Below are 17,263 nucleotides of genomic sequence, written 5' to 3' on the forward strand. Positions count from 1 at the left end.
TGACGGATAGATGCACTTTTATGACGGATAGATGCACTTTTATGACGGATAGATGCACTTTTATGATGGACAGATGCACTTTTATGATGGATAGATGCCCTTTTACGATGGATAGATGCACTTTTATGAAGGATAGATGCACTTTTATGACGGATAGATGCACTTTTATGACGGATAGATGCACTTTTATGATGGACAGATGCACTTTTATGATGGATAGATGCACTTTTATGATGGATAGATGCCCTTTTACGATGGATAGATGCACTTTTATGAAGGATAGATGCACTTTTATGACGGATAGATGCACTTTTACGATGGATAGATGCACTTTTATGATGGAAAGATGCACTTTTATGATGGATAGATGCACTTTTATGATGGATAGATGCCCTTTTACGATGGATAGATGCACTTTTATGATGGATAGATGCACTTTTATGATGGATAGATGCCCTTTTACGATGGATAGATGCACTTTTATGATGGATAGATGCACTTTTATGACGGATAGATGCACTTTTATGACGGATAGATGCACTTTTATGATGGACAGATGCACTTTTATGATGGATAGATGCACTTTTATGATGGATAGATGCCCTTTTATGATGGATAGATGCACTTTTATGATGGATAGATGCACTTTTATGATGGATAGATGCACTTTTATGATGGAAAGATGCACTTTTATGATGGATAGATGCACTTTTATGATGGATAGATGCACTTTTATGATGGATAGATGCTCTTTTATGATGGATAGATGCACTTTTATAATGGAGGGATGCACTTTTATGATGGAAAGATGCACTTTTATGATGGATAGATGCACTTTTATAATGGAGGGATGCACTTTTATGATGGAAAGATGCACTTTTATGATGGATAGATGCACTTTTATGATGGATAGATGCCCTTTTACGATGGATAGATGCACTTTTATGATGGATAGATGCACTTTTATGATGGATAGATGCCCTTTTATGATGGATAGATGCACTTTTATGATGGATAGATGCACTTTTATGATGGATAGATGCACTTTTATGATGGATAGATGCACTTTTATGACGGATAGATGCACTTTTATGATGGACAGATGCACTTTTATGACGGATAGATGCACTTTTATGATGGACAGATGCACTTTTATGACGGATAGATGCACTTTTATGATGGATAGATGCACTTTTATGATGGACAGATGCACTTTTATGATGGATAGATGCACTTTTATGATGGATAGATGCCCTTTTATGATGGATAGATGCACTTTTATGATGGATAGATGCACTTTTATGATGGATAGATGCACTTTTATGATGGAAAGATGCACTTTTATGATGGATAGATACACTTTTATGATGGATAGATGCACTTTTATGATGGATAGATGCTCTTTTATGATGGATAGATGCACTTTTATAATGGAGGGATGCACTTTTATGATGGAAAGATGCACTTTTATGATGGATAGATGCACTTTTATAATGGAGGGATGCACTTTTATGATGGAAAGATGCACTTTTATGATGGATAGATGCACTTTTATGATGGATAGATGCCCTTTTACGATGGATAGATGCACTTTTATGATGGATAGATGCACTTTTATGATGGATAGATGCCCTTTTATGATGGATAGATGCACTTTTATGATGGATAGATGCACTTTTATGATGGAAAGATGCACTTTTATGATGGATAGATGCACTTTTATGATGGATAGATGCACTTTTATGATGGATAGATGCTCTTTTATGATGGATAGATGCACTTTTATAATGGAGGGATGCACTTTTATGATGGAAAGATGCACTTTTATGATGGATAGATGCACTTTTATGATGGATAGATGCCCTTTTACGATGGATAGATGCACTTTTATGAAGGAAAGATGCACTTTTATGATGGATAGATGCACTTTTTGGGCTGCCATTATAAAACTTGGATTTTTTTTATATAACTCTGATTGTATCCGTCTTAAGAAGAAAGTCATATACACCTAGGGTTTAGGTGAGTAAATCATGGGCTAATTTTCACTTTTGGGGGACTGTCCCTTTAATTTCATCGGCCTGATAAGAACATGTGGCCGATGTATTAAAGCTGATAAATAATGTATTATTTCCTTCAGCTGAGATGCACACTGTTCACATGATGGATTTGAAATGCTTGAAATATGACTGAAATCACTTCAAAAAGGAAAATACAGTTCAGTGCAAGTCTGTCATATAGGCTACATAAAATCATAAGGAGAACATTATAATTGTGTGCTTGGGAGATGGATTTTAATGGAGAGACTTCTGGTTTTGTAATCAGGCTTTTAAAAAAATATATAAACATTTGGATTTAGATTTATCGGCCAATATATCGGCAATAATTATCGGTCATCGGTCAAAACTTTCATAGGCATCAGCTGATTTACAGCAGAATTGAATTCAGTTTGCATCATTATTTTCCTGTTTATCACTGTAAAGCGCTTTAAAGCAGTTTATAAAGCACTATTTAAATAGAAGTGACTTTTTTTGGTCACTCAAAAAAAAATTAACTATTTTTGTGGCAACTAGATCTAATTTAAATTCTGAAAATGCAGCTCTGTATCACAGGAAAAAAATAAAAATACACTTTAAAATATATTACAATGGAAAACAGTTCAAACTGTAAAATATTCTACAATATTACTGTTTTTAACTGTATTTTTTAATCAAATAAATGTAACCTTGGTGAGCAGAAGAGACTTTATTCAAAAACAAAAATTCTAATTGCTCACAAAATGTTAATCTCAGTGCATTTTTCTTCTGTTGCTCTGTAAAATTAGTACATGTGAATGCAAAGGGCAGTTCTGTGACAAATATAAGAAGCAACACAAGTAACTCCTACCTAGAAACAGTCTGAGCAGAGGAAACTCTGAGTGATTCAATCTGATTTGTCTCCGCCCACATGCTCTGATATAATACAGAACAGATGCATGGGAAACCTAACCTGTGCTCCGCTGCGAACAGGCCCAGTAAATGAGATTTATCACCTGACACGTGTTTAAACACAGAGTAAAGCGAGCCTCACATGTTCTGTGTGCAGATCGGACAGTCCTCTGTGAATCCGGTCCCTCTGTTCCTGGATCCGTCTGAAACCGTCGGAGCGGTTCATCAGGAGAGACGCCGCTGGCTTCTGCAGGAGCCCTGAAACACACGCAGTTGTGTCTTTGTGTTGAGCTTTTGATCAGATGAATATCATCCTAACAGGATATAATCCAGTTACAGAGCTGATTTGGTGCTTTGTGTGAGGATAATAAGACACATAAAGGTGGGCTGCAGGAAAGGGCCTTTGATACGGTCTGGAATGGGTTGCGGTCATTACTGACTCATCACTTTTAATAGCAAAGCTTCTCCATATATGGAGACCAGACTGCAGCACTAGTTATATAAAGATCTGCATCCCATCATAAGGTGCTTGTTGGGGTGCTCACACACCTATTTGAGTCAAATGCATTGTTCAAGCTGTCTGAGAGCAGTTTGCATTCATCTAGCAAATATGTCGAAAGTACGAGAGCTAGTGGGAAGCACTTACAGTGCTTCAGTTTTTCCACATTTGTTATGTTACAGCCTTATTCCAAAATGGATTCAATTAATTATTTTGTTCCTCAAATCTACAAACAATACCTCAGTTTGTTTGAAATCTTTGCAAATGTATTAAAAAATAAACAACGGGAAAAAAATAATGTACATAAGTACTCACAGCCTTTGCTCAATACTTTGTTGAAGCACCTTTGGCTCCAGTTACAGCCTCGAGTCTTTTTGAGTTTGATGCTACAAGCTTGGCACACCTTTTTTTTTTGGGAAGTGTCTCCCATTCTTCTTTGCAGGACCTCTCAAGCTCCATCAGGTTGGATGGGGAGCGTTGTTGCTCAGTCATTTTCAGATCTCTCCAGAAATATCCAATCGGGTTCAAGTCTGGGCTCTGGCTGAGCCACTCAAGGACATTCCCAGAGTTGTCCCGTAGCCACTCCTGTGTCATCTTGGCTGTGTGCTTAGGGTCACTGTCCTGTTGGAAGATGAACCTTCACCCCAGTATGAGGGCCAGAGAGCTCTGGAGCAGGTTTTCATCAATGATGTCTCTGTACATTGCTGCATGCACCTTTCCCTTGATCCTAGTCTCCCAGTTCCTGCCACTGATAAACATCCCCACAGCATTATGCTGCCACCACTATGATTCACTGTAGGGATGGGACTGGTCAGGTGATGAGCACTTGCCATTCAGTCCAAAGAGTTCAATCTTTGTTTTATCAGACCAGATCATTTAGTTTCTCATGGTCTGAGAGTCCTTCAGGTGCCTTTTGGCAAACTTCAGACGGGCTGTCTGGCCCCTCTACCACACAGGCCTGATTGGTGGAGAGTTGTAGAGATGGCTGTTCTTCTGGAAGGTTCTCCTCTCTCCACAGAGAAACGCTGAAGCTCTGTCAGACTGACCTCTGGGTTCTTGGTCACCTCCCTGATTAAGACCCTTCTCCTCTGATTACTCAGTTTAGCCGGCGGTCAGGTCTAGTAAGAGTCCTGATGGCTCCAAACTTCTTCTATTTACAGATGATGGAGACCACTGTGATGACTGGGACCTTCAATACTGCAGAAATGTTTCTGTACCCTTCCTCAGATCTGGGTTGATATAATCCTGTCTCGGAGTCTACAGAGAATCCCTTGGACTTCATGGCTTGGTTTGTTCTCTGACATGCACTGTTGACTGTGGGACCTTATATAGACAGGTGTGTGCCTTTCCAAATCATGTCCAATCAACTGAATTTACCACAGGTGGACTCCAATCAAGATGAAGACACATCTTAAGGATGATCAGTGGAAACAGGAGAACCTGAGCACAATTTTGAGTGTCATAACAAAGGCTGTGAATACTTGTGATTTTGTTTTTAATACATTTGCAAATCCTTTTCTTTCACATTGTCATTATGGGGTATGTTTGTAGAATTGAGGAACTAAATATGAATATGAATGAACTGCAACATAACAAAATATGGAAAACGTAAAGCACTGTGAATACTTTCTGTATAAGATCAACCCGTGTTATCGTGAAACCTGGAGAGACATTGTGCATGAACAAACAAGTTATAGAAAGCTTTTCACTCCACAAATCACCAACATTCACCATGGAGCAACTCTAACTGTAAAAATGGTATTGTGGCAGAATGTTTTTTACATTATTAATACAACCTTTTAAGAGTAATATTCAAGAGCTTCACACTTTTTCCAGCACAATTTTAATGTAATCAAAATGAAATGTGACTGTAGTATTATCACCGCTATTTTAAAAGACTCAAATGTATTTCATTAATATCTTAAGTGCGCAGATTAATTTTGACAGGCCAAAAAATACATGAGGAGAAATACGTCAGACGGACTCACGTGAAATGAAGTCCTGCTGTCGGCGTCTCTCCGTCATGTGGCGGTACCAGTGCTGGAGGGCGTGGCTCTGGTGGCTCCGCCCCGTTTCTGAATGATCTTCGGCTTTATCATCACCGTCATTCTCAGCCTCCACCACTAGAGGGGGCAGTTGCTGAGCGTCTGGTATCCGCTCCACCAGCTGAAGAGGAGAACATTTACCGGCAAGTATAATACAGCCCTAGCCTGACGTGGTCATACTCAATTCTAGTCAGAATATGAGTCTGATGCTCCATTGGGCTGTGATTATGGGGCGTGTTTCAACCGAACCAGGAAAGACCTCGATTGGACAGAGCAACAACCAATCAGAGCAACGAAGCGATGTCAACTGAGCTCAACTGCACTGTGTTGCCAAGTCCGCGTTTTTTTCCCCGCGGGTTGTTTTCTATGTCTGGGTTGAAGCGACTATTATGTGATATATAGACCCATGAGAGTGAATTTCAGGAGGCAACCTTGCCAAAATAACACACATTTTATCCCCCAAACACCTTTTTTTTTCCAGAGGAGCCCCCGAGAAGCTATTGTTTTGGGCTGTAGTTGGCGGGTTTTGTACAGAGTACTTACCCAACATGATCATCATTTCTGAGAGAAATAGTGAAGGTGAACGCAGATACAAACAAGCTCTCCGTTTAGGATTCGAACAAATATAACCCAAGCCCCTTTGATGACGTGATGATTACGTTTCTGTTGATCATCTGTCCGTCATCGTCTAAAGCCCACCCTGATGATCTCATTGATCAGTTTCTGTTGATCATCTGTCTGTCATCGTCTAAAGCCCGCCCTGATGATTTCATTGGTCAGTTACTGTTGATCATCTGTCCGTAATCGTCTAAAGCCCACCCTGATGATCTCATTGATCAGTTTCTGTTGATCATCTGTCCGTCATCGTCTAAAGCCCGCCCTGATAATCTCATTGGTCAGTTTCTGTTGATCATCTGTCCGTCATCGGCTAAAGCCCGCCCTGATGATCTCATTGGTCAGTTTCTGTTGATCATCTGTCCGTCATCGTCTAAAGCCCGCCCTGATGATCTCATTGGTCAGTTACTGTTGATCATCTGTCCGTAATCGTCTAAAGCCCACCCTGATGATCTCATTGGTCAGTTACTGTTGATCATCTGTCCGTAATCGTCTAAAGCCCACCCTGATGATCTCATTGGTCAGTTTCTGTTGATCATCTGTCCGTAATCGTCTAAAGCCCACCCTGATGATCTCATTGGTCAGTTACTGTTGATCATCTGTCCGTAATCGTCTAAAGCCCACCCTGATGATCTCATTGGTCAGTTACTGTTGATCATCTGTCCGTAATCGTCTAAAGCCCACCCTGATGATCTCATTGGTCAGTTTCTGTTGATGATCTGTCCGTAATCGTCTAAAGCCCGCCCTGATGATCTCATTGGTCAGTTTCTGTTGATCATCTGTCCGTCATCGGCTAAAGCCCGCCCTGATGATCTCATTGGTCAGTTTCTGTTGATCATCTGTCCGTCATCGTCTAAAGCCCACCCTGATGATCTCATTGGTCAGTTTCTATTGATCATCTGTCCGTCATCGTCTAAAGCCCGCCCTGATGATCTCATTGGTCAGTTTCTGTTGATCATCTGTCCGTCATCGTCTAAAGCCCGCCCTGATGATCTCATTGGTCAGTTTCTGCTGATCATCTGTCCGTCATCGTCTAAAGCCCACCCTGATGATCTCATTGGTCAGTTTCTGTTGATCATCTGTCCGTCATCTTCTAAAGCCCACCCTGATGATCTCATTGGTCAGTTTCTGTTCCGACATAATCACTCCTCTATGAATCGAGGCCAGACCGAACCGCCCGAGCTCAAATGTTGTGGGTAGGGCTGAGTTCGGCTGCCATCCAGGCTAATAAAGAGCTACACATTGACAAAAATCCCTAATTTGATGATGCCGAGTTCAAAAATATCAATAAAAATATTCCATCACATACCGTTTTTTTTTCAGTTTTTACTATTTTGTTTTGTTTTAATGACAAAAATAAGTATTCAAAATGTATCATTTAACTTACAGTCAGCAAAGGAGTGGAAAAATATAAAAAATATATAAAAAAACATTACATACATTTGATGTCAACGATGTGATGTACTTTATATTAACACAAGTTTATGATAAACGAATATGAATTATGTCTTTGTGCCAGTTTTTCTGGTCATTAAGGGGCAATGCGAGACTATTTCACAATACAACTGGTTGTGGAAAGCAAAAATGCTTTAAAATGCACCAGTTTATGAGAAAAAAGAGACTTTTTTGGGAATCAGCCCCGCGAAATGATGAAGAAACAAGTATTGGGTATCATTCAGCAAATGATGCCGGGAAATGTAAACTTCACAAACATCTGTCAGGCCTTTTTTGGCTTCTAGCTTTCCACGACTCTCACCTCCATCTCTCCTCGCAGCTGCATCTCTGTCCTAAAATCCTCCAAGCTTCCCAGAATGCTGTGCGGCAGCACCATCCCCTGCGCGTCAAACCGCGGCCCACCGGGACCTTTGTGCACAAAGAGCGAGTCAAAAACATTGATCACATGAACTTCTTGTTCCTCAGCCACGCCCATCCCTACCCTACCTGCATATTCAAATGAGCAGGGCGGGGCCTCGTCGTGTGGGAGGGGCCTCGCTACGGTAACCCTGACCTGTCTGCTGAGCTCGTCTGGGGGGCGTGTCTTACGGACGCACACGCGGGTCATGGATGTGGGCTTCTGGGAATCTGCCGGCGGTTTAGGGACTCGCAGCTGCACAGAACGAAGACATGATCAATGCAGGAGAAAACACACCGAGATTGAGTGTGAAGGAGGAGTACACTCACCCTCTCCAGGTCTTGTGCTGTGATGGCCAGCCTCTGGATGTCGTGTCCGTTCAGAGCCAGGCTGTGATCGTCCTCACCCACACATAATAATAATGATGAGGATGAGGATGAGATCTCCTCACAGCTTCTCATCAGCTTCTTATCTGACACACACCAGAGAAGAGAAACAGATGATGAGACACTCGCCACTAACCCACAGATGATGAGATGGATGGATGGATGGATGGATGGATGGATGGATGGATGGATGGATGGATGGATGGATGGATGGATGGATGGATGGATGGATGGATGGATGGATGGATGGATGGATGGATGGATGGATGGAAAGACAGACAGAGACAGACAGACAGACAGACAGAGACAGACAGAGAGAGAGAGAGAGAGAGAGAGAGACTGACAGATAGATAGATAGATAGATCGATAGATAGATAGATAGATAGATAGATAGATAGATAGATAGATAGATAGATAGATAGATAGATAGATAGATAGATAGATAGATAGATAGATAGATAGATAGATAGATAGTTGGATAGATAGATAGATAGATAGATAGATAGATAGATAGATAGATAGATAGATAGATAGATAGATAGATAGATAGATAGATAGATAGATAGATAGATAGATAGATAGATAGATAGATAGATAGATAGATAGATAGATAGATAGATAGATAGATTTTTTTTACATTTCATATTCCAACATTTAAAAACATTTTAGAAATATGTTTTAACCTTATTAAAGTGTTTACTGTGACTTTTGATTAATTTAATGGGTCCTTGATAAAAAAAAATAATAATAATTTATTTAAAATCCCTCAAAATGTTTGAACTGTAGTGTAAATATTATGAATTTTCCTCTCCTTTCATCAAATACACAACATTACACTTACGATCATCAATCCAACACAAACACCCGACAGCCACATGATCATCACAACACGTCACTTCTACAAACCACGACTCTTTGTCAGGAGAAAACAAAACAAATACGAACAAAAGAAGGAAAAACACAAGCACTGCTGGGGTAAATGTCAGTAAGTGACTATCAAAGCAGCAGGACAAAACCCCTGACGTAAAGCCATGAGGGGAAATAATGATATCTGATATTCAATCAAACCTGACAGTGTTTCGGAAACACCTCGGAGCGCACTCACACACACAATGGCTGCAAACCAGCGGCTTACATGAAAAAAGCTTCAGCTCGGAGACAAAACACACCCCGGTGTGACAGAAGAACATTAGAGCATTTCCTCAACCGGAAAATACATTCATCAATAAATAAAATAAGGCTTTCTATTTTAATCATACTATTTGTATTTAGAACAAATAAAGATAAATAAGAATAGGCTTTCATTAAAGTTCATGTGCATGTAGAGGCAGGCGTCCCAAATTATTATTGACAGTTGTCAATATTAGTGCATTATTACAATATATTACATAATATTACAGAAATTGTGTAAAAATAACTGAATGTAATTTGAAAAACTGGAAAAAATGTAAATATAAAATGTAAAAATTTTATAAAATTGTATATAAAATTGTATATATATATATATATATATATATATATATATATATATATATATATATATATATATATATATATATATATATATATATATAGCGCAATATAACAGTTTAATATATTATATAATAATATAGAAATGGTGTACAAAAATGATATAATAAAAAAATGAAAAAATTTGGATAAAAAGTTAAAATAAGCACAATATAAAACAATGTATAATATTATATTATATTACAGAAATATTCTAGATCTATAAAATATACATCATTATAGTATATTGTACATTTAATATAATATTAATTAAAGTATAAAATTAAGCAAATATATATACAATTATATAAATATATATATAAAATTATCTAGTAAAATATAACAAATGAATTTGTTATGCTAAAAAAATATATTATATAAATATTGTAATTAATATTGTACTGTAAAATGACAAAAAAGTGGATATAAAATTAACATTAGTGCAATATAACGATGTATTATAGAAATAATAATATAATAAAAAAAATATATAAAAATTACAAATTTGGATATAAAATTCAAATGAGTGCAATATAAAATGTATATTATATTAAATTATATTATTACACAGCTCTGTGAAATACTTGATTCTGATTGGTCAATCACGCATTCCAGCGGTATGTTATTTCCAGATAACACCCGCTCATACGGGTACTGCGAGTTATCTTGACCGGTACTACTTCTATGCTTAACGCTGGCGCCATCTTGTGGCTTAAGCAGCCGTGGGTTTACAATGGAAGACTTCAAGGCAGGTTTCCTTTATAACGTTTTTAATATGGATATTTTTCTCACACAAGCGCATCGATTGGAATCAGAAGGCTCTATTAACCCATCGGAGTCGTGTGGAGCACGTTATTTGACGGACAGCTGCATTTTTATGGACTTCAAACACAACTACAACTACTGCTGGGATTAACGTTAGCCTGGACTTTTTAAATATAACTCTGATTGTATTTGTCTGACAGAAGAATGTCATAAACACCTATAATGACTTGAGGGTGAGTAAATCATAGGCTTGGTTTCATTTTTGGGTGAACTAACCCTTTCAGCATTCATTTTCAACATTTAGCAGCAATAGATAAAGGCTTAAAGCAGGTTGGAACTGTTTTTCTTCGCTGAAGCTTTGCGTAAGAGCTAATAAAATATTTAATCTCAAGACAATATTTAGTGTTTAATTTATTTGAGACTAGTAGCCGTGTAATAAGCGGGATAATGTCCGCCCAGCCGGTTGTTATCGCAGAATAAACCCCTTCAGAGTGACGCTCCGCTTCGCCTCGGGGTCCTGATCACTCTGTCGGGGTTTATTCTGCGATAACAACCGGCTGGGCGGACATTATCCCTTACTTATATTACAGAAATATTCTATATATATAAAGTAATTTGGAAAAACATTTTTAAATATGATTTGAAAAATGTAATTACATCATTATTATAGTATATTGTACATTTAATATAATATTGTCCTGATTAAAATATAGAAAGCCAGAGGTTAAAACAGTTTAAATATTTAAACATAAACTATAAAATGGATGTCCCACCAGAAGACAAATGTGAGTGTGTTTAATAAACAGAGAGGATAGCAGCCTACACAGATGAGAGCTAATACTAATGAGTCACTATACAGCTGACCCAGTGTACTTACTCACACACACACACACACACACACACACACACCGTCATTTAGAGTTGACATGTTGTTATATAAGCCTGCACATCCTCAGCGCTCTGGAGACTGATACCCGTTGCCATGGTAAAAACACAATAGCGTGTTTTATCCCATTAAAACACATCCCAATGTCCTCTAGTGTCCATCTCCCGGCCTTTCCTTCGGAGGAGTGGGAACATCCTGTATTGTTTCACAGATGGGATGTCAGAAATACAGAGGAGCACACAGAGAAAAAGCGTGTCAAAATTGTACCTTTTAAAATCGTAACAAGTTGTCCCTGGGTCAGTATCCTTAAAAGGACAACTTTGTACCATTTTTACAACAAAAAGGTTCATAGTAGTACTAATAGGCACCTTTTAGGAGTAAAAAAGGTACTAAGATGTCCTTTTAAGGGTGGTGACAAGCGAAAGGTACAATTGATCCCAGAGGATTCACAGGAGGACATCAAATGTCTCTTTTTGGACAGGAACATCATGGGAAACGAAAAAGTGACCAGACTGTGACACACAAACACAATTCAAAGCTTATGTACACACAGTGTGTGCAGAAATGTCACTTAGGGATGAACCAAACAAACCTGATCACGTGATCTGATCATCTCTGACTGAAGGTTTGTGTCCTAATATTCACTTTATAACCTGTATCACGAGCTTGGTCTCGGTTTAATCACGTGTTTGAGTGAATAAACATGTTAAGAAGTTATTATTGATATGGTTAATAAGTGTTACCTGATGGAGTCCGAGTCCTCGATTCTCTTTTATTAATCTTGCTGGTTGATTTGACGCTCGCCATGAAGCCAGAGCTCAAGCAAACCATCTACAAACAAACAATCACACATGCCTCATGAGTTATTATGTGTTGGTAAAGATCGTCTTAGACTCTAAGTAAACGCATTTCATTAGTAAAGGTTTTATTGCAGAGAAAGTTTACATGGTTGAAGACTTCCTGCTGCCGCTGTTTGTTTACAGCTCGCCCCTTCCACGTTGTCGTAGCAACGGGTTGCGCGCGCAGGATCCAGGCAGGTACCGAAACTGACACGGTAAGCTGAGGTAAGTTTTAAAATCATATTTTATAGCATTTCTCCGCTATGAGGAGAAATAAAAAGGGAGCAAAAACACAGAAAAAGCATTGTGTTTCCAAATTAGTATTAATTTGCCAATTGTTTTGCTTTTGGATCGCGACGCGAATACATTCACATAAAAAAAATACATTACTTAATGGATTATTTCTATTAATTAATTTATTTATTTATTTATTTAAAAGTCAATACAAAGTGTGGCTTAACCAACACAGACCTAATAAATGAATGTACCCTTTGTAATAACTTTTAAGATCGTTTTTCATAATCTTAATTTTTTCATTTCGTTTAATAAAATACCCCCCCCCCCCCCCCTTTTTTATTTCTTATGCTCTACTCTTGATTTCCAGAATTTTTCTGGATCCCAGGATAAAGTTTTGAAAGTTTTGAAGGTTCTGACCAAGCAAGAACATCTAAAAAAAAAAAAAAAAAAATGGGATGTTTTGAATGTTTCACATTCAGAAATATAAATATATATAAACTTAACATATGGAAGCCATTTTGAGTCTTGTGACGAGAAAAACAACAACAACAACAACAAAAAACAAAAAAACATACACTGGTATAAATATGATATTAAGATTTTTTTTTCTCTAAAATGTATGAAAGTAGTCTTTCACATGCATCCGTATCCGCTATCAGATCAAAAAATATATTTTTTTTAGTCCTAAAAATATTGATTCATTAATAATAAATGTATTCGCTATTTGAATAAAATGCATACATAAACATATTCTCCAAATTTTACCGTGGTGTAAATGTATTTATTCACTTTTTTTCTCTTTTCTTTGATGTCAAAGCCACAATATGTAATTTTTCACCTCTAGAGGCCGCCTACTCGAAACAAAGATGTGATGATGCCTGGATTTCGCAGATTTTTTCATTTTAAAAAGTCCGATTTTTTTGTTCTAGCTCAGACGAGAGCTTTGTCTGCTTCTTCCGCTCATCCTTTAGTGTGGGAACGCAGGTCTATTTTATCATCTCACACATCTGAGGATGGAGTGGAGAGGATGGATGTGTTGAGCTGGAGAACAATCATTAGATTCTGTCCATCAATGATCCAAACAGTGTCTAATAAAACACATCAGATATTAAAGCGGCTTTGGTTTTTCCATGGTTTCTATGAAATAAACCTGGAAATCGAGGGTAACACAGGTATGGTGTCATTTATAGGCGTTAAAATTGCTTATATCTCCGGATTTAAACATCCTTTGAAAAACTTTACATAAAAGTACACAAGTCAACCAAATATATAACACTGTGTTTTTTGGATAGCCTATATTTTAATCCAAGAATACATATTGCTCTTTTTTTCTCTGTCCCAACTAACCCTCATCAAACAGACTTTTTTTTATTATTAATATTTTATTTTATCTTATTATTATTTTATTTTATTTTATTTTATTTTTTATTTTTTTAAATTACTATATCTTTACGACTGTTTTAACTATGCTTGTTTTTAATTCTTTATTCGTCCTTATGTTATTCTTTTTTTTTCTCATGCATTTGTTACCACTGTTTTAATTAATTTCTATGTAAAGCACTTTGAATTGCCATTGGGTATGAAATGTGCTATACAAATAAACTTGCCTTGCCTTGCCTTGCCTTGCCTTTACTATGAGCAGTTATTGTTCTGAGAATCGTCCTATATGATCGTGCACTGCGCCGCAAAACGTTTTGTTCCTCGCGGGTACACGCATAGCGCGCACCTGTCAATCACGCGGATGACGCGGACGCGGGTATATAAGTGGCGCGCTGGCCGAGCGCGCAGAAGTGCGATACACTTGCACAGCTTGAGGTGGATGTATCAAACAAACACAAGTCAAATCTGCCTGTCTTCAATGTGTCCCGTCATGGACCTGCGCCAGAGTGTGAACGCGGTGATCCAGCACCAGACTCGCGCTCTACCCGGTGCCAGCTCGCCCGGCGTCTTCCTCGCGTACAAAAACGCGACGCAAAGACTCTGCGCGACCGGGTTCAAAGTCAGCACGCTCTCCAAAGCAGGAATGGGCATCCTGAAACTGGCCACGACGCAGCTGAAACAGCAGGAGAAGAAAGCGAGGGTGGTGCGCGCGTCCAGTCTGGGTAAAGCGCATCCGCCCATCGACTGTAAAAAGTCCCCTCTTGACCAACTGGCCGCGCTGGTCCTGCACGGGCACGCGCGTCTCCAGCCGCTGGCGAACGAGCCGCACGGAGGCACCAAGCCGCAGAACTGCCGACGCATCGTCGTGCTCGGCGCGCCGCGCGTCGGGAAAACCTCCATCCTGCGCCGGTTCCTCCGCGACGGCTTCGAGGAGCGATACGAGCCCACGTGTGAGGATTTCCACCGGAAACTCTACCACATCCGCGGCGAGACCTACCAGATAGACATCCTGGACGCGTCCGGGGAACGGGGCTTCCCCGCCAAGAGGAGACTCTCCATCCTCACCGGTGCGTAAAAGTCAACAATTCAGTTCGGGTTGTTTAGGAGTTGTGGGTTCTGTAAAAGGATTATGGCTCTTCCTTGTGTTCTGAACATATTTAATGCAGCATTTAGTTGTTTATTCATACAAAGCATCCAAGCATCACCCAAAAGTCTCAGATTTCATATCTAGAATAAAATAAAATGGCTCCAAGAACAAGAATAATCATTTTTCTTTTGGTTAAAGTCCAAAGAAAAACGTAAATACACTACATTGGCTGGTTTTCTTGTTCTTTTCATAGAGAAAACTAATGTACGTACTTAAAGGGATAGATCCCCTAAAAACTCACCCTAAAGTTAGTCCAAACCTCTATGAGTTTCTTCTGTTGGACACACAGGAAGATTTTCTGTTGGAAATCAAACCCATTGACTCAAAACACTCTGGAAGTCGATGGGTGTCGATTACAAACACTCTTTCAAATATCTTCAACCGAGGATAGAAACGCAGGATAGGTTAGACTTTAGTATGAGTAAATGATGAGCTATCTCATTAGGAATGATTATATTTATACACTCTTAAAAATAAAGGTTCGGCAGGGTGTATGGCTCCTTGGAGAACCTTTAATATCCAAAGAACCTTTCCATTGCATAAAAGGTTTTGTAGTGCGAAAAGGTTCTTTAAACTATAAAATGGTTAGAAAAATGGTTATTTTTCACAAAACGGTTCTTTGGGGGACCGGGTTCTTCCCGGCACCTTTATTTTTAAGGTTGTATTAGCGTAAACAGTTTTAAACTTTGCTTGATTTAATTGTGTTGACTCTACACTTGTTTTGTGTCAGATACTGACCTTCTCTCTGTGTTTCAGGTGATATATTCCTGCTCGTGTTCAGTCTGGACGACCGCGGCTCGTTCGAGGAGGTGCGCGCTCTGCACGCCGAGATCGCAGCGGCCAAAGCGGCCTTGCATAAACAGAAGGTGTGCGTGCCGACGGTAGTCTGCGCCAACAAGGTGGACTTGCCCGCGGAGCAGCGCGCGGTGTCGCGGACTGAAGTGCTCCGCGCCTTCGGGAGCGGCTGCGCTCTTTTCGAGACCTCGGCCAAGGACAGCGTGAACCTGGAGCAGGTGTTCGAGGCGCTGGCGCGGCGCGGCGGGCTCCCGCTGGAGACCGGACCCTCGCAGCACCGGAAAGTGTCCATCCGCTCGTACCAGGCGCTCCGGGCGGCGCGGCAGGCGGACAAAGGGAGCAAAGCGGCGGCGTGCGAGGCTCCGTGCGAAGGTCCGTGCGGCGCGATCTATCCGCTGGCGCGCAGGCCGAGCTTCGGCACTGACCTGCGGCTGGTTCTCGGTCCCAAAGGCAACAGAAAACAAGGCAAAGTGCTGGACAAGTGTCCGATTCAGTGAAACCAAGCACTAGACAATGCTCACCGTTTCCACAGACAACATTACCAATATGGATGAATCACACCCCTTTTTATCACATTATAAGATATGAGATTGACCATCGCATTTTAATCCTGGCCTATAAGATGCACACGGTACCATTTGAATGTATTTATATAGTTCATGATGATGTTGGATTCATTGCAAAGCCATTAAAATAATATTGAGTCAGGTACGCGTAACTCTACGTCTTTGAATGAAGGAGGGACAATCAAAGATTTATCTGAACTTTAGCTTTGATTTAATGTTGTAAAACTCGAACAGTAATTGATTTGTTGCCTTAAAGTAGACGCCATATTTAACGACTGGAGTGAAAAACGAGACATAATAATGGACTTTATGCCATGCTATGGTTCAGATCCGCTGGGGGTGATGGGGAAAGCTGCTGGTTTGTTGAATGCATGTGATGATGTATAATATCTGTACACAGTTTAAATAAATCGTTTTCATACAAAAAACATGATGTCATGATGAGTGCATTTCAGGGACAGAGGCCGCCTCACCCGCGTATTGCAGTGGAGAGAGTGTGTCACGATTCATTCAGAGAAAATAAATAAATTACTGAGAGCATGTGGGCGTTTAGATGAAACGATGAAGCCTTGACTCCTCTTCTGTTGCATAAAGACCCTTCACACACACACAGGATGTGCTGAGTGAAAGACGAGAGGAAATGAACCTTAAGACGGCCGCTGGAAAAACGATCTATCTATCTATCTATCTATCTATCTATCTATCTATCTATCTATCTATCTATCTATCTATCTATCTATCTATCTATCTATCTATCTATCTATCTATCTATCTATCTATCTATCTATCTATCTATCTATCTATCTATCTATCTATCT

General features: G+C 39.5%; 2 protein-coding genes across 3 annotated transcripts in view; one reads left to right on the forward strand and one right to left on the reverse strand.

Annotated features, from left to right (window-relative positions):
* mycbpap (mycbp associated protein) overlaps positions 1–12,521 on the reverse strand; it is a 35,959-nt gene extending 23,438 nt beyond the window's left edge. For both annotated transcript variants that reach the window (XM_067440662.1, XM_067440661.1), the window contains exons 1-7: positions 12,427–12,521; positions 12,225–12,312; positions 8,265–8,407; positions 8,025–8,190; positions 7,840–7,946; positions 5,412–5,589; positions 3,067–3,182 (exon numbers count right to left, since the gene is read on the reverse strand). In XM_067440662.1, the coding sequence (XP_067296763.1) occupies positions 3,067–3,182; positions 5,412–5,589; positions 7,840–7,946; positions 8,025–8,190; positions 8,265–8,407; positions 12,225–12,312 (798 nt within the window). In that variant the 5' untranslated portion in view covers positions 12,427–12,521. The remainder of the gene's footprint in view (positions 1–3,066; positions 3,183–5,411; positions 5,590–7,839; positions 7,947–8,024; positions 8,191–8,264; positions 8,408–12,224; positions 12,313–12,426) is intronic.
* Positions 12,522–14,221: 1,700 nt separating this feature from the next.
* On the forward strand, positions 14,222–16,855 carry rasd2b (RASD family member 2b). Its single transcript, XM_067440664.1, has 2 exons — positions 14,222–15,004; positions 15,841–16,855. The coding sequence occupies exons 1-2, from the start codon at positions 14,224–14,226 to the stop codon at positions 16,374–16,376; spliced, it is 1,317 nt and encodes a 438-aa protein (XP_067296765.1). The 5' UTR covers positions 14,222–14,223; the 3' UTR covers positions 16,377–16,855.
* The last annotated feature ends 408 nt before the right edge of the window (positions 16,856–17,263 follow it).

This window comes from Pseudorasbora parva, chromosome 4 (genome assembly GCF_024679245.1).
Source record: "Pseudorasbora parva isolate DD20220531a chromosome 4, ASM2467924v1, whole genome shotgun sequence".
Classification (NCBI taxonomy): domain Eukaryota; kingdom Metazoa; phylum Chordata; class Actinopteri; order Cypriniformes; family Gobionidae; genus Pseudorasbora; species Pseudorasbora parva.